The sequence below is a fragment of the Eurytemora carolleeae genome, unplaced genomic scaffold (genome assembly GCF_000591075.1).
Source record: "Eurytemora carolleeae unplaced genomic scaffold, Eaff_2.0 scaffold2028, whole genome shotgun sequence".
NCBI lineage: Eukaryota > Metazoa > Arthropoda > Copepoda > Calanoida > Temoridae > Eurytemora > Eurytemora carolleeae.
The window spans coordinates 7,921-29,545 of record NW_019397912.1 but is presented as its reverse complement, the minus strand read 5'-3'; the positions used below and the strand labels follow the sequence as shown (position 1 = coordinate 29,545).

The following is a 21,625-nucleotide window of genomic DNA, read 5'->3' as shown; positions in this document are numbered from 1 at the left end:
AAACCATAGTTAACATTATCAGTTTTAATTATTGTAAACATTGAAATCATGTATATCATTGATCAGACACACCTTGTAAGGGTACTGTTGTGAATAAGCAATTCCCATCTTTGCATGAAGGGTCACATGAAATACGCTTACAGCCCCTTTTAGAGACATTAGATTAAAAATTTTATCGAATCTCTCTTTCAAACCAAAGTTCACGTTAGAAGCGAGATCGAAAGATCACTGTCTGTAAAACTGTTAATATATTTACTTTTCGACAAAAAAAATTGTAAATAAAGTAAAAAATCTCGCCTAGAGATGAGTTTATGTAAAGAAGTTTAATAGCAAAAATATTCTGACACTAAAAGCACGAGATTAGAAACAGGATTTACTAAACTCAGTTTTCAGCACAATTCCTCCAGAACAAGGAGTTAAAAAAAACTACAGTTTTTAGGTTGATATATTGTTTAAGCATAATTCAGTACCATACCCTTTTAATATTTAAACCTGTATAAAAATTAGCCAAGACCCCTGATCCCCAACAATTATTGTTGAAAAATCACATTTAACTATATTTTGAATCCGGTCGCAGTTGGTCACCAAACATATCACTGAATAGGCGAGTGCAAATCCGCGATCTTCTTCGAGATATATATTTTGGCGGATTTCCTCGGTCTCAAACTGCGGATTTAAAAAAAACTGAATTTTGAGGATGTGTTTGTTACCAGCAGCAGTGTTCGTTGATTGAGCCGGGCCCACATATATTTCACTATTGTTTCCGTGGTGTTCCATATCGTGATATTTCAGTGTTTATTCAACAACCTTCAAGATTTTTCCGATTGCAATAGTAGTTCCTGAAAATATTTATAATAAAAATTTAAAACATGATAACTCTAAACAATGTTCCCATCTATATATATAAGGCTTTCAGGGCGCTTCGTGTCCATCTTCTGTTTTTTAAGAAAGCTTACAACTTCAGAGCAGTATTAATGTAGAAAAAAAGACTGGAAAAGTCTCGTTTTTAAGAAATAGAGGGGGGGGGTTAGAAATACTCAAAGCAATTCAATAGGAGGTGTCCCCCCCCCCACCCCACCGTTTTGCTTCAATAAGAAAACTTGCAGATAACTGCTGATATTATCTTGTAAAAAAATGAAAAATTTTAGGATTTTTTTTCCTCAAACGAATAGAACCTTATTACAGATACATTTTCTATCAAATACAAGGTTATCCCGTAACCCCCCCCCCTTTACAAATACGCCTCTGATTGTGTGTAGCCACCTTTTATTTTCAATTTCATTTAACGTCAGAGAAAACAGATGTTTGTTAATCATTTGTAATATAGTTTACAATCTTTATTATTGTTGTTACGCAGAAACTAGTTTTTCAGCAGTCCAAAACCGTCACAACAAAGTGTACGGAAATCCCATTGCCCCCCCCTTGTATTCTTCACTCCTTTGTCTTAATGAACATTAGCCCAAAACTTACGTTCGTTCAATCTATCATTAGTTCAATTGATATGACACCACAAATGCGGAAAAATTAAAACCGGTTTTTCAAAGTCTGTGCAAAAATTTGTGCAAAATTTCTTTTAAAATTTTTTTGCAATCTGCTCGCTTTTGTTATAGGCTTTCCAAAGAGCAATAAAATATTAAAATCCAAAGACTGGAATTAGGTCTTAATAAAGATTTAATCTGGACCAGGTATAATAGGACATTTAGGCAGTATGCCTGAGAACTCAGGCAGTAGGTATAAAAGCCCAGCTTTTAGCCTTAAGTGAGGAGCATGGGTTAGTTAGAAAAGCTAGAAAATGTGACCTTAAATTATTTTTGAGTTGTCGCAAATTGACCCCCCCCCAGGCTAATTAGGGTTAATGCTACATTTAATGATTTTGCGAAACGATAAAACAAGTTTACAACTTCAGAGAACCTTGAATGCAACAAAAAAAGCATCAATAAATTCTGTACAGTAGTCCTTTGTTGTTAACCCTGTGTGAATTGAATTGGTTTAACTATCTGTACCCATTCAATCAACATCTAACTATTATCTAATTACGACCTCATGGTAGGAACAACAATAATCACCCCTCTCGTCCAAGCAAATAAACCATTAAAAAAATGTGTCGCTTCGCGCAAACGCAACTAGAATTTCAAAAGCGGGGGAGGGGGAACATTTTAATCAATGTTACGCATTTTTTACACATAAAAAATTTACCTTCGTCTCTAAGCGTGAATCTGCCAAGCTGTGGATGATCCTTGAAGGTTTCCATACAGATCGGATGGTTGGATACAAACCTAATAGTAAAAAGAAATCTATCATTAACGTTGTGCCTTGCAGATTTAAATCTGTCCTGTCCGTAATGAATGAGATATTTATCCTTTTCTAGGAACAATAGATTTCTTTCTATTGTGGTATTTATAATGGTAAGACTGGATCTACATCACGTGACATTGATAAAAATAAATAGTAAGAATTTAAATATGTTCCTATTTGCTAAGAAAGAGGATTAAATGGTACCTTTGAGAAAAGGTCCGAATAGTAAATCAACAATGACATGTTTTCAAAAATATACAAAATTTTACAAACCGGCAAAAAATTCCAACTCCAAAATATTTGCAATGAAAACTACGAGGGGAAAAAAACTAGAAATGAAAGTGCAAATAACCTGAAATCAAATCCCCCCTCCCCGCCACATATTTTTCAATAAGTTGTCTTTTATTATATTTACGCATTCCCGGGTTTCGATTTATTAATATTGATTTTTTTACCTGGCAATAGCGATCTGGTCCTGCTTAATAAACCTCGGCCTTGTTTTAGATTTCTCTCCTGTTTTCTTATCCACCAGACAAATCAGGGCTTTAATAGTTACCTACAACAATCATATCAGATAAGATTGTACCTGAACACCTCTTATTTTTAAATATCAGAGCTTCAGGGTGGCCAAAACTTTTTGAGAAAAATCCGTACATTTTCAGAAAAAAATTCGTACATTTATGAGAAAAAAAATCAGTACAATCCGTACATGAAAATCCATCATTTTTTAAAAATCCGTACAGTTCGGAAGAGATCAGTACAATCCGTACATAAAAAATTTGTTTTCAAGAAGAAAAAAACATCCAAAATTAAATAACATTAAAGCTAAAAAAATAAATTTATCATTTCAATTATCATTTATCTTTCTTGTTGTTCGTATGTGAGCAAAGGCCTACCTTACATGGCTTTACTGAAACACAAATGACTGCACTGTGCAGTGTTTTTACAATTATGTTAGCTAATCTTTTTATTTTCTAAATTGGGATGGGTTTCCTTAGCTTAAAACTCATTATTTAGCAATATTACAGAGACCAATGTATTAATTAAGTAATCCTTGACCTTTACATTTTATAATATTTAAAGTTTGGATGATTTTTGTGAAATCTTTTCCACTTAATCAACACTCAACAGTCTACAAAGTGTTCCAAATAAACATGGGAATTAAGTGACGACTTAAAGAAAGTTTTTGATTTTCAATTGTTTATGTTTATGTTTACGAAGGCAGACCACATTTCGGAAAGCTTAAAACATGTACACGTAAATGATGATGAGTTCTTAATGCCCATGTTTATTGGGACGAAATATTGTATAACATGACAAGAAAACCAGATTTGGTTGGTTTTAACCGACTCTTAGCACTTTTTTTCAGGTAATTTAACAATTTCTGGATTTTAAATGAAAAAAAATCATAATTATGACGTTATAATTGGATTAAGAAACGAGTGAAAGAATGAAAGTGTAAACAAACAAATCTATAAACAAATGAATTTTATAATAAAAATACATTCATGCAAAACAAAATATATATATTAATGTAAGGATAAATATATATTTATAAATGTTAGACAACTGAAGATTGCTGGCAAAGCATGAAACATAATGTATGTTTATTTCTATGTAAAATAAAAACGTGAAGTTGAATACAGAAATAAGAGTAAATATATATTTGTGAGGATAAATGAATTAATAAATAAATGAATGAATGTGTGAACAAATATATGAATGTATGAATAAATCAATAAATGATGGAACTAAATGCACAATTTTTTTAATGAATTAAACAAAAATAAATGGATAAATGTATGCATATATTTACCTCTTCTGACATTGCTTGAAGGTGAAGAATACAAGAATATCCAGCACAGATGATAGATTTTAGATCCAGCATCACAATCTTAAACATGGTACGTTAAAAACTTATTGTTACAATCAAACAAAATAGCGACCGCCCTTTAACCACACGCCAATACAAAAATAAATTTTCTATCACAGGACTGAGTTGAAATTATTTGCAATTTGCAATGCAGCTTGACAACAAAGACTAAGGTAAACCTATTAGAAATTATCCATTAAAAATGATGATTATGCCATCAGAAATTCAGAAATAGAAATTTAAAAAAAAACTCGCATTTGCTTTTAGGGGAACAAAAAATGCGCGGCGTTGTAATAAACAGTAAGGCCCACAAAACTATGGAATAGGAAGACGATAAAATAAATAAAATAAATAAAATAAATAAAATAAATAAAATAAATAAAATAAATAAAATAAATAAAATAAATAAAATAAAATAAATAAAATAAACAAAATAAATTGATGGGTTACTGGAAATTTCGCATTAAAAATTCATCTTACTTGTGCATCAAAGACGGTTCCGGTTTTAATTGGGTTTTGGGGGTCACAGAGTACGAATCCCGGGGTTACTTCGTTTTCCTCTATTCCTTTAACCTAATTGAATTAAACAAATTTAGGAAAATATAATGTACCCATTTATGATTTACCCGTGTACCCATGTACCAATGTATCCATGTATCCATATATCAAATCAATCAATCAATCAATCAATCAATATCATTCCGGATAGAAAGTGTGTTTAAATAATCCTAGATTTTTTAGGCTTCTAAACAAAGCGTACTGCAAAGTTTAAATTTTACTCTTTCTATCCCAATCAATCAATCAATCAATCAATCAATCAATCAATCGATCAATCAATCAATCAATCAATCGATTTATCGATTTATTTTTCACCTTGACTTTAATATTTTCTCCTGAGGTGACTCCTGTAACCTCAATATCGTCGGACCAGAGCTGGTCAACCTTCACCTCAACCTAGATACATTGAAGTTCAACCCATACTTAAAAAAAGAGACTATACGCGTAATTTCAAGTGACCGTCCCGATTTACAACGGTTCCCTTACTAGCTTTGTCTGATCAAGAATGAATTAAATAAATTGGAAAATGATTATTTACGCATTGCGCATTTCTACTGCAGGGAAACATATTGGAATAATCTTAAAAAAGCTTAGAAAAAAACAAAAATATTTTCAACTTTATTGATCAGATAAGGTTTTCAATGGTACTGTTGTGAATTGGGCGTTGCCATTTTTGCACGGAGAGTTGCTTAAAAATAAGCTTACAGTCCCTTAAAATAAGCTTACAGTCCCTTAAAATAAGCTTACAGTCCCTTAAAATAATCTTAAAATAAGCTTACAGTCCCTTAAAATAAGCTTACAGTCCCTTAAAATAAGCTTACAGTCCCTTAAAAAAAGTCACTTAAAATAATCTGGAGAAATTCTTTACTGGTAATGGCTTAAACTAGTGATCTTGCAAAACTGAGAAAATCCCTATTCGAATTATTTTGACCGACATGGTTATAATGATAATGCATGAAAAAAGAACTACCAGGATTTAGATTAAAATATCAACTTACCCTATTAGGCATAACTAACAACAGATCGCCTTTCTTGCACTTTCCACTCTCCACTTTTCCTATTACAACTGTACCCATCTCACTGTACCTGTACATAAGCAGTACGTTACAACTGTACCCATCTCACTGTACCTGTACATTAGCAGTACGTTACAACTGAACCAATCTCACTGTACCTGTACATAAGCAGTACGTTACAACTGTACCCACCTCACTGTACCTATACATAAGCAGTACATTACAACTGTACCCATCTCACTGTACCTGTACATGACCAGTACATGACAACTGTATCCATCTCACTGTACCTATACATAAGCAGTACATTACAACTGTTCCCATCTCACTGTACCTGTACATAAGCAATACATTACAACTGTACCCATCTCACTGTAACTGTACATGACCAGTACATGACAACTGTACCCATCTCACTGTACCTATACACGACCAGTACATTATAATTGTACCCATCTCACTGTACCTATACATGACCAGTACATTATAAGTGTACCCATCTCACTGTACCTGTACATAAGCAGTACATTACAATTGTATCCATCTCACTGTACCTATACATAAGCAGTACATTACAACTGTACCCATCTCACTGTACCTATACATAAGCAGTACGTTACAACTGTACCCATCTCACTGTATCTATACATAAGCAGTACATTACAACTGTACTCATCTCACTGTACCTATACATAAGCAGTACGTTAAAACTGTACCCATCTCACTGTACCTATACATAAGCTGTACGTTACAACTGCACCAATCTCACTGTACCTGTACATAAGCAGTACATTACAACTATACCCATCTCACTGTACCTATACATAAGCAGTACGTTACAACTTTACCCATCTCACTGTTCCTATACATTAGCAGTACATGACAACTGTACCCATTTTACTGTACCTATACACACAGTACAGTTTACACAGTACCTGTATACAAACAGTACAGTATTCACTGTACCTGTACACAAGCAGTACTGTATTTTTCTTGGTGAATTGGCAGTGATGTATAATAATTGTTTACTACGTTTACTATTATTTACTAGTTGTTTGATAATTGTTTACTAAAAACCAGTGCTTAGGATCCGGATCCGGATCCAAGGGGTAAAATTTCAACCAAAAACTGCAAAAAAAACCTTTTAAACTTCTAAATCCAAAATCTGAACTTTTGAAAAAAAAGAGATTATAAGAATTTCCTCATGTCTGAATAATTCATCAAGTTTCAGGATAAAAATATGCAAAAAAAATAACAAAAAATTTGAAAATTATTTTTTGTTAAAAAGATTCAGTAAATATCAAAGAAATGACCTGGATCCGGATCCATTTTTTCCAGTGAGGATACAGGATCAGGATCCGGATCCGCATCAAAATTAAATGGATCCTAAGCAATGCTAAAAACTATGCTGAAATCTTATTATTCAAACTCGTTAAAAAATTTAAATTGTGTTATAGACATGTCACTATAGTTTCAGTAGAAGTAAATATTTCCATTTAGTGTATAGCGCCAATATAGATTAATCTCTAATTGAATGATGAGATAGATGTTACCGCTATGCGATTTCAATTGGTTCAGAAAAAACACCAAACACATGACCAGTGCTTAGGATCCATTTAAATTTGATGCGGATCCGGATCCTGGATCCGCATTGAAAAAAATGGATCCGGATCCTTTCTTTCAAGATAACAACAAATAATTTTCAATTTTATTGTTTTATTTTTTTCGCTTATTTTTATCCTAAAACTTGATGAACCATTCAGAAATGAGGAAATTTTTATAATCTCTTTTTTCATAAGTTCAGATTTCGGTTTTAGGAGTAAAAAAGTTTTTTTAGTAGTTTTTGGTTGATATTTTACGCCTTGGATCCGGATCCGTGGATCCGCATATTTTTGCGAATCCGGATCCAGGAAGCAATCTTGCTTCCTCATTTATAAAAATGTCCTCATTTCTGAATGGTTCATTAAGTTTTGGGATAAAAAAGCGAAAAAAATAAAACAAAAAATTTAAAAATTATTTTTTGTTAAAAAATTCAGTAAATTCTAAAGAAATGACCTGGATGCGGATCTGGATTTGGATCCATTTTTTCCAGTGCGGATCCAGAATCCGGATCCGCATCAAAATTAAATGAATCCTAAGCACTGCTACAAAATATCAAATTTTAAAAATCTTACTTGTCTACTATAGGCATCATGAAAGGACCATTATCATTTCTTAGTAGGGTCGGCAGGGAGTCAATATATGGGATGAAAGATGGACCTCTGAAAACAAAACAAAAATGGATATAGATCAGATAAGAAAGTATCTGAAGTCCCCCCCCCCCACCGCAACGGACGGCCCAATCGTCAAAAAAGCCGAATTTATGTGGGCCTCAAATTTTGCGTATCAAAGTTTCCGATTTTCAAAGTTTTTAAAAATCTAACAATAAAACGGAAAATCTGCAAAATCATAAAATACCATCGGTCAATATTATGTTCGAAAGAAAATTATTTTCAGGTTTAAGAAAAAGTACAAATTAAAAAAAAATTTAAAACTAAAACCGGTTAAAATTGAATTCTTGTATATTTTTAAATACTTACGTATACCAGGGCGCCTCTGACCCAACAGGTTCCAATAAACCAGCACCTGACAGTCCAGAGCAAGGCATGAACATGATATCCTAAACAAATTGCTGTTAATTACCCATTGTGTGATTTCATAATTTCGGATTTAACCTTTCAGTAAAATCCCACTCGCGTCTGTGCTTAGGATCCATTTAAATTAGATGCGGATCCTGATCCAGGTTATTTCTTTCAAATTTATCGATTTTTAACAAAATGGAATTTTGTCTTATTTTTTCGCTTATTTTATGCTAAAACTTGATAAACCATTCAGAAATCAGGAAATTTTATAATCTCTTTTTCCAATAGATATTTTGGTTTTTAGCGTAAATTTATTTTTTGCAGTATTTGGTTGATTTTCTACGGATCCGGATCCAGGAAACCAAAGTCTTGCGGATCCAACGGATCATAAGCACTGGTCTTGACAAAAGATTACAAACTGAAAATTATTATTTGTTCCAATTGTGAAAAAAACGTGAATTTGGTTGGATCTTAAAATTGCTCCTGTTTGTAAAAATAAAGGTTTCATATTTAGGTTTAGTATTGAACCAGGAGGAAACTTAAAGAATGGGATTTAAGAGATTTCTCCGACAAAAAGACAATTCCAGAAATTCCTGAATTCAAGAAATCTTTTAAATTTAAACATATTGCACAAGAGGGGTATTTATTCATTTTCCTGAAAAAATATCCCCTGGTCATCTTCATAAATCTTTTCCCCTTCAGAAAATCTTTTTTCTCTGTTACATTAGTTTATTGTTTATATTGATATTAGTTATATTAGTTGAAAAAGATTTTTAAAAATATAAACCCATCCAATATCTTAAAAAAAACATCCTTTACACTTTTTGAGACTTGTTTCCACTAAAAATGTCAACTGGTAACGGGTAAAAATTTAAGAATTTTCAGTCAGTTCTATCTTTTAGCCCATGGCCTGGCATTTAGAAAATGATATAAACATCATTCTCAGTCAACAACTGAAGATTTCAAGCAAGTTTTAAAAAATAAAATCATAAAAGTTCAAAAATAGCCACAAAAAATAGAGTATTTTTCTCGTGGAAGACGAAATGGAGGTCCCAAAAACAATATTTTGGAAATTTCTTAGTTTGATTTTTATCTGAGCAAAAGAAAAAGAGCACCTCTGAACAATTTTTACTGGGCCGCCCTAGTAAAACTGACCTTAGATGGGTTGAATCCTAGTTTCTTCAGATAAGGAGTTAGAGCATCTTTGCAGTAATCGTACCTAAACACAAAACAAGGGTTCAAAAAATCTTTTTATTTGTGAGAAATTTATTTACGCATGCGCGAAAAAATACGCAAATTCAACGCAAAATTTTGAGCGAAGTTTCGCATACATTATGTCACTGACAAATTCACAAATACCGGCAATTTATGAGCGTATTGGGCTGTGGTAAGGCCAAATTTCGGCCCGAAAAAAATGAATATATTTTAGATCACGAAACCTCGACCACTTCTGAATAAGAGGCCTTAACCCACCTATACAGATAACATGAGCAGATAGTAATTGGGTTACATAGACTAATCCTGAAGTAATGATCTTGCGAGTTCTGAAAATCATCGCAAACTTTAACAAGTGTTTAAGAGCCGCAGCGCTCGGCCCAGTTATACGTATCCCACGATATAGTTAACATGAGCAGATTGTAATAATGCATCAGTTAAATGTGAAGAAAATGTGTGATTGTCTGAAATAGGTTTCGCGGTTTATTACTTAAGATATGTATGGATATTATTTATTGGAGCCTATGATAGATAGATAGAACTCATCACGTGACCTAATGGTTGGATGTGATAGGGCATTACCACGATTCCGCTTTGATTGAACCCAAATACCAAAATAAACATTTATATGTGGGCAATTTTCTCTAGAAGCTTTCAAGTCATAATATAATGAGCCTTAGATTAAACAATTAGCTGGCGACAACTCATAGGTTCCCTTCAGTGCTTAGGATCCGGATCCGCAAGATTTTGGCTTCCTGGATCCGGATCCAAGGGGTAAAATATCAACAAAAACTGCAAATTAAATGCAAAAAACTTTTTTACTCCTAAATCTTTTTAAAAAGGGAGATTATAAAAATTTCTCATTTCTCAATGGTTTTTAGGATAAAAATAAGCGATAAAAATAAACAAAAATTTGAGAATTATTTTGTTAAAAAAATTCAGTAAATCTTAAAGAAATGACCTGGATCTGGACCCGGATCCATTTATCTCCAGTGCGGATCCAGGATTCGGATCCGCATCAAAATTAAAATGATTCCTAAGCACCGATTTCAACTTATCTTATTTAATATTACCTCTTGACATCCCAGTTGACGGTGGGATCGTCCATTTTGTTTATTAAAACAACAAGATGTTTTACTCCAGCAGTTTTCACCAACATAGCATGCTCCCGGGTCTACAACAAGATAAAAATAATTTTTAGATTTTTTTCTTATAATGACTTGTTTTTTCTTTCTTTTTTTAAATCATTTCATTTACTTGGGTTTTCCAAATTTTTAGGACAAAAGAATATTTTAAAAAAAGAAAATGTTTTTCCTCAAATTTTTTCATAACAATTAATTAATCAATTTAGATGTTTGAAATAATGTGTCTGACATGACCGCAGGTAAATCGGTCACAACTTTTCAACTTCAAAGAAAGTACATTATCTAGGATTTTCATTTTGGAAACTAGAATTTTCTAGTTTCAGGTGACAAGGAAATCCGATTACGTCAAGTAGAAAGTACTCAAGCTTAATACTTTCTTNTGTAAGCATAACATCAAGTGATGGCAATACCCGAATCCCAACCGTACTCTTAAAAGCGTCAAGTCTAATAAAATACAAAGGAGATAACCATGTTCAAGATCTCGAAAACTGATTATTTTCGATTGTGGTTTCTCTCCAAAAGTGACTTTGCCATCTTTGCATGTAGGATCTCTTGAAATTATGCTCACAGTTCCTTAAAATGGTGAAAATTGGTTTTATTTAATTTAGAAAATTAATAATAAAAAGCACATGTTCATGTGCTTAATAAACTTTTCTTTTAAGAGGAAGAGGGGGGGAAGGAAGGAAAGTGTTTAAAAAAAAAGTAAAAGATCTTTATCATAATTTCTTTAATAAACGAGAAAATTTATTGGCGGAGAACACAACAGAGAATAATTAANAGATGTAATCCTGTAGATTTACAAAAGACTTTAATGATGATCTAAACCTAATATTATAAACGTTAACAAAAAAATATTTTCATCTTTCATTCCTGACGTGTATTGATAGAAAGAAGGTTGTCAAGAAAATATAAGCCCCTAAAAAAAGCCTGTTGGCTGTACCTGGCCCCCTCTTTCGAACCCAGTTTCGAACTCTCCCTTCCTGGCGGATATGACGAGCACAGCGAGATCTGCCTGAGACGCTCCGCCAATCATGTTCGGGACAAAGGATTTATGCCCGGGGGCATCCAGGATAGTAAAGTGCTTTTGGTCAGTTTCAAAATATGCCCGACCAACCTCAACCGTCTTTCCTTTCTCACGTTCTACAAAATATGTATTACTAGCTGAAGTGTTAGGCGTTGTCTGAGTTTTTTTAAAGCCTAGATTACTCCCACCCATGGGTTCCCTTTGTTTTCAAAAGTATTCTTTCCTCCATTGTTTTAGTAGCATAAATACACACTTTAATAGAGAATCTACAAAGGAAAACAATGTTTAAACTTTACATGGAAATCAGCGTATAAGAAAGAACCCCCTAACAATGTCTTAACTTCTTACGAGAAAATGATTTTCTTACATTGACAATATTTTAAATAGGACCTAAATCTAATTTGATCCAGAAAAAAAATGGATTCAGCAAAAAATATAACTCGAGTTTAAGGCCAAAAAAGAGAAATACAAAAATAATTAACCTTCCGAGTTTGTGTCCATACACCATGAGAGATACCAGGTCTCTCTGTTCTTCTCCTTCGCTTCTCTTTCATATTTCTCCAATGTTCTCTTCTCCACCATTCCTGTCAGAAACATCATCTGTCCGCCAATAGTACTTTTACCAGCATCTAAAACATATCTTTGAATAAAAACGTAAAAACAGCTGAACCCGTTATCTTCTGGGACCACATATAACCCCAAGGTCTAAAACCAAGCTTATCTCTTTTCCATACATCGATAAAAACTGAAATATGCCCGAATTCAGTTCTTTTACCCGTAACAAGTAAAGGTAATTTCTCAATAAAGGATTGGAAAATATATCATATTTTTTTCAGTTTAAATATACACATTAAAATTCAGTGCTTAGGATCCGTCTAATTAAGATGGTTCCGCACTGGAAAAAAATAGATCCGGATCCAGGTCATTTCTTGGAGATTTACTGAATTTTTTGTTTTATTTTTTCGCCGATTTTTATCCTAAAACTAATGAGGAAATTTTTATAATCTCTCTTTATTTTCAAATGTTCAGATTTGGGTTTTAGGAGTAAAAAAGGTTTTTTTGCAGTTTTGGTTGATATTTTAACCCTTGGATCCGGATCCGTGAATCCGCATTTTTTGCGGATCCGGATCAAAATCTTGCGGATCCAACGGATCCGGATGCTAAGCACTGCCTTACATGTTTAAATACATACATATCTTCCAAGACAAACTATATAAATCGTTTAGCCTGAAAATGAAGAAAACTGGTTTTTGGGTCACTTCCACTTTTTATAGATTTTTATGTCTAATCAATGTTTTTTTCAGAAATAAATAAACTAAAAAATAAAAAGGTTTGAATAACGAAACAAAAGAGAACTAATAACAATTTAAACATTTTTTTTTTTTGGGGGGGGGCAGGGTCGGAAATTTATTTCAAGCTTAGATAGGTTTGTATATTGTATTAACATAAACTAAATTGTCTTGAGCTAAAATTTATTTGAGTTTCAGCCTCCCATTTATTTTAGAACACCATTGCTAAGAACTTTCTAAAGCCTTTTAAATAACATTGCTGNCCTACTTCTGGATAAACGCATCCGCGGCTAACATTTCATCTGCTATTTTTTCTACAAAAAAAGAGGACGGGTGATGTTACGAGCGAACGGAGTCACAGAAACTTTTAAAACCTATTTAAAGTTTTAATGTGTCCCCACTCCCTGAATAATCAACTCACCGACGTGTCCAATGAAGACGACGTTGACATGTTCCTTGTCTGTAGTCACCTCCTCCTGTGTCTTGGCCTTCTGCTTCACACGAGTCTAAACAAATAACGAATCTGAAGCGTATGATAGGGAATTTTCGAAGTAAACTGTGCGTATTTAGGAGACGTCATGATATAAGATGCTCTGTATAATAAACCGATCAATTTCATATTATGGTTATTTCTTTCAATTGGAATGCTACGCAGCTACGGTGTTGTATCAATGTGACCAATGATCGATTGTACTAAAGTTTGTCTTAACTAATATTCATTTTAATTCAAGTTCAATGGGACTATTCAAATGAAGAGAAGTTGGTTTAGTTCGTATAAAACCACTGGCAGAGTTAAATTTCTTCGCTTTACTCCCAAGTTCTATCAAAATGACATTTGTATGAAGAACTTTGTTCAAATGCACTAAAGTTAAAAATACTAAAAGATATGGATGTTAACAGCAGAGTTTAGGGCGATAAACCTTTAAGGTCTATTGGTCATAATTCTTATCGATGGAGCATCATCAATTCCTTTAATTTACCTTTCTTGAGGTTCCACTCTCGTCAATCTCCATTGAATCTTCATCATCAGGGGTTGTGGCTGAACTTGACATATCGGCCTAAATTATCAAAATTATTAATAAAGAATTATTATTAATTATTATTAAATCTCGTAATTAATAATTAAACAATAATTCGAACTGAGCAGAAAACTATAGATTCATGCTTAATCATCAAAAAAAAGATACTTATAATCTTAAGATTAACGAAAACAATTCTTGAGTTTTAAACTCTTGAGTTCCTCAGATGCAAAATTATTTTGAACATATAGCCAACGCCTACAAAGCCAATTCTNGACCCCCCCCCCCCCCAAAAAAAAAAAACCTTATTTCCTCAATTTAGAGAATAAAACCCTTAAACAAAGATTTTGCGTTCATAGAAACCAAACGGTAAAAATAAAATTGTTATTGGGAGGGGGGTGTTTAGGAAAATTTACACCCCTGCATTAAACATTTTTTGTTTAACCGCGGGCTAGGTTTACCTTATCTTCCCATGAATCGGCACCAGTATTCTCCTCTGTAGGCGACGGCTCAGAATCCTTAATAAAAAAATATCAAAACCATTTGTCTTAATTAGCAGTGTTTTTAAACCTAGAACTCTTACACAAACGAAATGTGAGAATCAACAGTGGAATTCTCATCATCCACTATTTACCTTTCGTTACAAAATGTTGCAAGATGTTTGCAACTGAACTATTTCTGCAACAAATGCAAATTTTAAAAATTTAACAACATTTCTTGATGAATGCGGAACAAGGACGACATAACTATCAGTTGTTCTAGTTAGCTCTGAATACATTTTGTAAAAAAAAGTTATTCTGTATAAATACAGTTTTTAATAAAATAAATAGTGTAACAAAAGAGAATCTTTGTCATCAATCACCATTCCTTAAACGTATTCACGCTAAACCATTTAAATAAAATTTAGACTTATTTAACTACCTTTTTCTGGGGTAAATCAACGACAGTGTGAACAGGAGATTTGGTGGGTTCAGGAGCCGATGAGGGAACAGGAGCAGCTGTAGGAGCAGGAGCAAAGGCCGCCGCAGCTGGTAGAAAGGAAGGCACAAAAACCGCAGCATTCACGTTGGGAACAAAACTTGGCGCATCTACATTAAGCGCCGCCATCTTATCGTTCATATCTTCACCATCATCCCAGCTATCCGGCGCACCGTTGGTCGCCATTTTGATCTTCAAATCCAAGAGGAGTGCAGAAGCCAAGGCCGGACACAGCAATCCTTTCCTTCACTTCTCTTAAAGATCAACTGTTCACATCAGATATTCTACTATCTGTCTATCTGAAAAATGGAATGGTTTTATATATTCTTGAAAATAATTTCTTCTCAGAGGCCGGAAAGACCCGGAATTATTTAAAGTTAACAAATATTTAAATATAATTGATGAAACAATAATCACAAACTAGCCCTTGTCCTGCCATTTCCAAAATGTGGTCTGCCTTCTTAGTGCGTGCAAATTTGCCCGAAAAAAAAGTTTTGGTTAAATTTCATTTTTATTTAATAAAACGAAAATTTTCGATCATTTTCGAACTTTCATATCTCCTGTTATTATGCGAGGTCATGTTAATAGTACCAAATTCGGTAATTTCCTAAAGATTAGAAAACATTTTCAATAAAAAATTACGTAAAAAACAGGTTCAATTTACTTAGATGTTTCGACATACTTTTATTTCACTTTCACACAGCTTATCTGTTCACTTCTACATAGATATTTATCATCATTAATCATGTAACTAAAGCTAACGGCTTAATTTTTTCGCTGAAAATTGATTAACATATAATTAAAACTTTTGTTTTCACGCCCAAATATTTCAGGTAAATTTTGACAAGAGACCGGGAGCCTCGTGTAACAGATGGGAGGAGTCCAGTCCTTTCTAACCTTTTCCCAAACCAAACCAAACTGAAAGGAATCATAAAACTAATTGGAAGTTATAAATGTCGTCGTAGTTGGTAATTTCTCAACCGACCTACATAAATCACGGTGTTCAAATATTTTATTGGATTGTGTAAACTAAACTATATGCTTTAAACCAAAGACTTTGCTAATTATAAAGACAAGGCGTTGGAAATTTCTCCGACTATTGTGTACACCAGTACAGCTGTATTTTGACGTCAATTGGTTATTTTGGTTGTTTGAGAGTCGAACGCTCGACATTAAAACCTTAGATATTTAACACAATTGTGAATGTTTTGTGCTAAAATTTATCTAAAATTAATGATATTAATTTTTATTTTAAAATCTATTTAATCATTTGTTGGATATGAGGATCATCTGGTGAATTATAGCTGAATTTGTGATAAAGTTACGCATCTATTTAGTATCAAAAATAGTCGATAATTGTTTGTGAAAATTTTCAGATATCGTCAAATATTCTTTCTGAGGTACTATGGAATGGAATTTTAGGCGATGAAGAAAAGAGGGGACCAGAAATGTCCAATATTATAAACGGTAAATAAACTTGGTGTAAATGTCGTCTTCTGTTTAATCTTAGGCAAAGAAAAAATATTGCGTTAATTAATGTGTTAATCTTATTCTTCAATTGATTTATGGGGATTTTGTTTCAAATATATTGACCATTAAAGAAAAAATATCACAGAGAGTTTCTTTAAAAATGCGAATTAAAGGACGAACTTTTACTTAGAAGTCTTTTAAAATTGATTACATAAGTTTTGAGGCATTAATTATTGGAGTATTTTAAAGACGGAAAAAAATAAATACATTGGTGAAAAAAAACCTAAGGAATACGAAGACGACTTTTAGACTCAATTTACGATTAAATAGTTTAATGAACGTTAAGATACCTCTTTTGAGCAGATAACAAGTAGATTGTCTAATTATAAATTATGTCATTTTCAAATTCCATAGTTTTATGTTTACAAATTCTTTGAATAATTCTGATAAATTCAGGTCTGTCAGTGCCAATCAAAGCTCCAACATGTATAATACAGAGCTGCAATCCAAGAGTAGGAGGATCACGGTTTAGATTTCCAGCAAATCCCAAAAGAAAAAAATTGTGACTGAAGGCCCTTCATTTAAATCAAGAGTATATCACAGTAAAAGATCCAAGAGTATGTGAAAAACATTTCAAACCCTCGGATTTTAAAAGTAATTTATAGTATTATAAATATTACGACGTTAATTTAGTAATTCATTTAAATTAGGTGGAGAGAGAATTCCTTCTTAAATGAAAAAAATGAGATAATTGATTACTGTTAAAAAGTACAAGGTTACAATTGCATAAAAGATAAGACTTGATTGGTGTATGGTTGAAATTTAAATACCAAGATCTTATAGGTTATTTTTTTTATAAACAATTAATACTTCAAACCAAAAGTAAATGTTCTCAGGGACTGATTATAGTTGTAATTTCAAGTTACCAACCCATTAAAGGTTCTAAAAACAACGGTACTTTTATGGACTAGGGACAAATTAAATATTTCAAGATAGAAAAACTAAAGTGGTTTCCTTGTTTTCCTTTTAAATAACTATTTAATTCATTACAAAAGACGACATTATGAAACGCTTACAGGGTAAATATATACCGGATTTCTGGAGAAGACGACATTACTTACTATCTATGGTAACCCGAGAAAATGCGTCAAATTTGCGTAGATTTTCTGATGCGCTATCTTTAATTAGCAAAGTCTTTGCTTTAAACAACATCAAATGCACTTCAGAATTGTTATAATGTCGTCTTCCTATTTCACAGTTTTCTGGTTATGACTGTTATAGAGCTATATAAATGCATATTTAATAATTATTATACTATAAGTTTTAACTTTTAGTGTTTTAACATTAAATTTTAAAGTTTAAGTTATGTAAAGCAGAAAAATTTCTGGTTTACGAAATGGAAAAATTTCAGGATTACGTCACAAACCGTAAACATTCCGGTTTCCATTTGATATGCAGGTAAATTAACCCGGAATTCGGGTTTACGCAACAAATTTCCGGATAATTCCATTTCCAAAATGCAAATTTTGTTCTGGAAAAATGGAAACCCTACTTTTGATGCATTTTCACGATTTCTTGGAATTTTTCGGAAATCCCTCAAAATTCTGATTTGAAGATCTGTTTCCTCTTTTTATTGTTCGATTTCCCAAAATTGTATATCAATATTTACGCTTCATTTTAATGAAACATTTTTGAGGGATTTCCAAAAATTTTTGGAGGGGGTTAATTCGAATATCTTTAATCTGATTTTGAATTTTTTATTTCTTTCCGCTTTTCACAAAAACTTTTAAAAACTTTTGTTGATCGGTTTCCTCAAACTTTTGGTGCATTTCCTCATATATTTTACCCCTTTCCAGTTAAAATCTTAATTTGTTGATTGGCTTCCTTAAATTTTTGATATTTTTCCTCATATTTTTGATCCCTTTCCAATTTTTTACAATTTTATTTGGAAATTTGGTTAAATTTCCAAATTATTTTTAGAAGCCTAATTTATAATGTTGTCGTTAATTAAAAAAACTTGAAATTTTCTGTAATGAAACAAAAATTCTTAATTAACATGATACCAAAGTTTTGTTCTTAACATATGTTACAAGTTTGGCATCTTTTAATTCTCTTTAACCTTCTGAAATTCAACAGGAAACTTCAGAGACTCAACCTGGTCTTCTAAACAATTCAAGACTTTGTAAAAAATTGGAGTCCAGTTAATCTAGAACTGTAAACTCAGTTCAAACAGATTTTAAGGGCCCTGCATGATAATTCTAAAATACATGGGACTTAAAATGTCGTCATCTAACAATGAGTTTGGACCACTTTAGTATTTAATCACTCTGGTAAATTTACAGCGTTATAAGACAAACAAAATTTTTCAGAACTAATGAAATTTCAGAAAAAAAGAACGACGGATGAACAAACTGCATCAATTAGATTAAGGCTAAAATTATCGTTTTTTTAAAAAAAAGAATAATAAGCTTTGTAGAAAAAAACTCAGCAGGAGTTGGTGAGATCTAGCCTAGGCTCTAGCCTAGACTTTATGCAGTCTTGAATAAGAAATGCAACTTATTTTCTCAAATTTAAGCTTTGTTCTACCGCTAAATTCATACTTTTTTCTTTAAATTTTTATCCACTTTTTAGAACTTTTTATAAGTTCAACCACTGAGATTTAATATACAGTTTTTTGCTTTCAACCGTTGGGTTTTAGATTTTTCAACAACTTTTTGCTTTCAATCAATGGAACAAAGTTTTTTTAAAATACTGCTGGGTTTAAGATTTTAAATAATTTATTTGCTTTCAACCACTGGGTTTTTAGTTTTTTTCATCAACTTTTTTCTTTCAACCGCTGAGTTTAAATTATTTCAGCAACTTTTTTTCTTTTAACCGCTAGGATTTATTGGCAACTTTTTAGCTATCAATCTCTGGTTTTATTTTTTTCTGCAAGTTTTTTTTTCAACAACCTGGGTTTAAGATGTTCAACAAATATTTTCTTTTAATCAATGGAAAAAAGTTTTTCTTAAAATACTGCTGGGTTTAAGATTTAAAATAATTTGTTTTCTTTCAACCGCTGGGTTTAAGATTTTTCAGCAACTTTTTAGCTTTCAACTGCTGGTTTTAAGTTTTTTCAACAACTGTTGCTCATTCAACCGCTGAGTTAAAGTTTTTTCAGCAACTGTTTTTCTTTCATAGGCTAGGTTTAGGATTTTTTGGTCACTTTTTAGCTTTCAACCGCTGGGTTTAAAATGTTCAACAAATTTTTGCTTTAGAAAAAAAATATGAAAATGTTAAGGATACAATAGATCGACTACCGTGCTTAAATAATCAAATTAGTCCTGTTTTATAAATTGACGATTTTAAATGGAAGATTCTTCCTAGAAAACTGTTTGGGGGAGGTTTTGAAGCCCTCTGGGGATGCAAACTGCCGCAAATAGGTAAAATGAGGGTTGGAAGCTTGGGGGGGGGGGAATTGCCTTCCCTTGCTTGTCACCCACTGCCCACTCTGCCTGTCCTTTATTTATTGAACACGCAAAATACCATTTAAAACAAAATTTCTTTGTCCGAGAACATGGGTCGATCAGGGGCAGGAAGCAGGTGGGATACACCTTATTTTGTGGGATTTAATTTTCAATGTAACATTTTTTGTATTAAAATTATATTAAAATTTCTATTATTTCCCCAAACTTTTTTTTTGACATAATAAAAATATTGATAAAAATGCCCCAAATATATGCAGACTTTTGAGATTATTTTTTTTTAATAGCAGTGAAATTGTAATTAAGTTAACAGGGTAATTCGATCTTAAGTATATTATTTCACTCGAATGAAATTGTGAAATATGAGAATGATGTATAGACAGAATGAAAACAATTTATATTGTGAACTAAAGAAGAGCATAAAGTAATGTATAATATCAATTTTATTTTACAGGGTATCTGCAGATGTGTGAGCACCATGTGTAATTGCTTTCACCATCATTTATCTTTTTTTTATAAATATTGTAAAAAATTAATATTTGGAAAAATAATGAACAATAAAAAAAGAAAAAATTACATTAATGTATTTTCTACGAAAATATCATAATTCAAAAAGATTAATTGATTTATACAGGAAAAGTATTTATGATTTGACAAATTGATAATCAGATTCTGAAGTAGAAATTGTTTATTGTTTATAATTTCATGTTTTAGTGTTCCTACATTTAATTGGCAATACTGTCAGTTTTATTAGAAACTGTGAAATGAATATTATTACTCCTGTAAGCTTTATAAATTCTACCATTGAGTGACATTCTTTCATTTGAACCACGTTAATTTTATTTGTTAAATAACAGCCAATAAATTCTAAATTGCTGTTTGTATCCTAGGTGTTGATGTTAGTATTATTCTGCTTGTTACAAACTAAAGCACAGAACCGGTAAAGTTTAGGACTTAATACTTTATTTCCTAAATTATGATCTGTAAATTACTTTTGAAGCTATATAAGGGGTAAAGTATAAATTTATATTCTTTAAATTCTGAAACTAGGTCTGGCGTTTAATCACTATTTAAAAAGTTTTAAAAATCTGATTAGCATTGTTTTACAAAACGCTGTTAATATTCTGCTGTAATATATACAAAAGAATAGTAAAAAGTTTTTTAAATTTTCTAACTAATACATGCCCCTCACTTTTGGAACTGCCTGAATGCCTTATTTTATCTTTACCTGACTAAATTTTTATAATTCTATGATCAAAAGGGAGCAGATTGCATATTTTGTTGCTAAAGAATATTGAATAGATTTACAGAGAATTTTGACATTTTCAGTTTTCCTTAATTGTAAATTTAGTTTTTGAAAATTTTGCAAATTTTTTTTGCATATTTTAATTTGCCATGGGAAGAGCTTTTTAAAAATGTATAATTCATCATATTTCACACACTTTTTATTTTTGCACTTTTTTGCTTAATCTATATATAAATTTGGCTTGTCTGTCTGTTTGTTTGTCTATTTGTATCCATTAAACGTCAAAGCGGCTGAACCGATCGGGCCCAAATTTTTTGTGGGACATCATGTGACCACAGGGAAGGTTTATGAAGGATAAAAATTTAAAAAAATGTGTTTTAAAGGTTTTTAATTTTGTAAAAAAATTAAATTC

The 21,625-nt window shown here is 32.0% G+C and overlaps 1 protein-coding gene across 1 annotated transcript; it reads right to left on the bottom strand.

Annotated features, from left to right (window-relative positions):
- Window positions 1-235: 235 nt before the first annotated feature.
- On the bottom strand, window positions 236-15,348 carry LOC111716297 (eukaryotic peptide chain release factor GTP-binding subunit ERF3A). The gene is made up of 17 exons (XM_023491734.1): window positions 14,977-15,348; window positions 14,517-14,573; window positions 14,017-14,094; window positions 13,458-13,542; window positions 12,230-12,376; window positions 11,664-11,863; window positions 10,652-10,752; window positions 9,519-9,582; window positions 8,322-8,401; window positions 7,917-8,003; window positions 5,725-5,812; window positions 5,042-5,122; window positions 4,649-4,741; window positions 4,112-4,189; window positions 2,751-2,851; window positions 2,197-2,276; window positions 236-839 (listed from the first exon to the last, which is right to left on the bottom strand). Exons 1-17 carry the CDS (start codon window positions 15,217-15,219, stop codon window positions 796-798), a joined length of 1,707 nt encoding a protein of 568 aa, XP_023347502.1. The 5' UTR covers window positions 15,220-15,348; the 3' UTR covers window positions 236-795.
- Window positions 15,349-21,625: the final 6,277 nt, after the last annotated feature.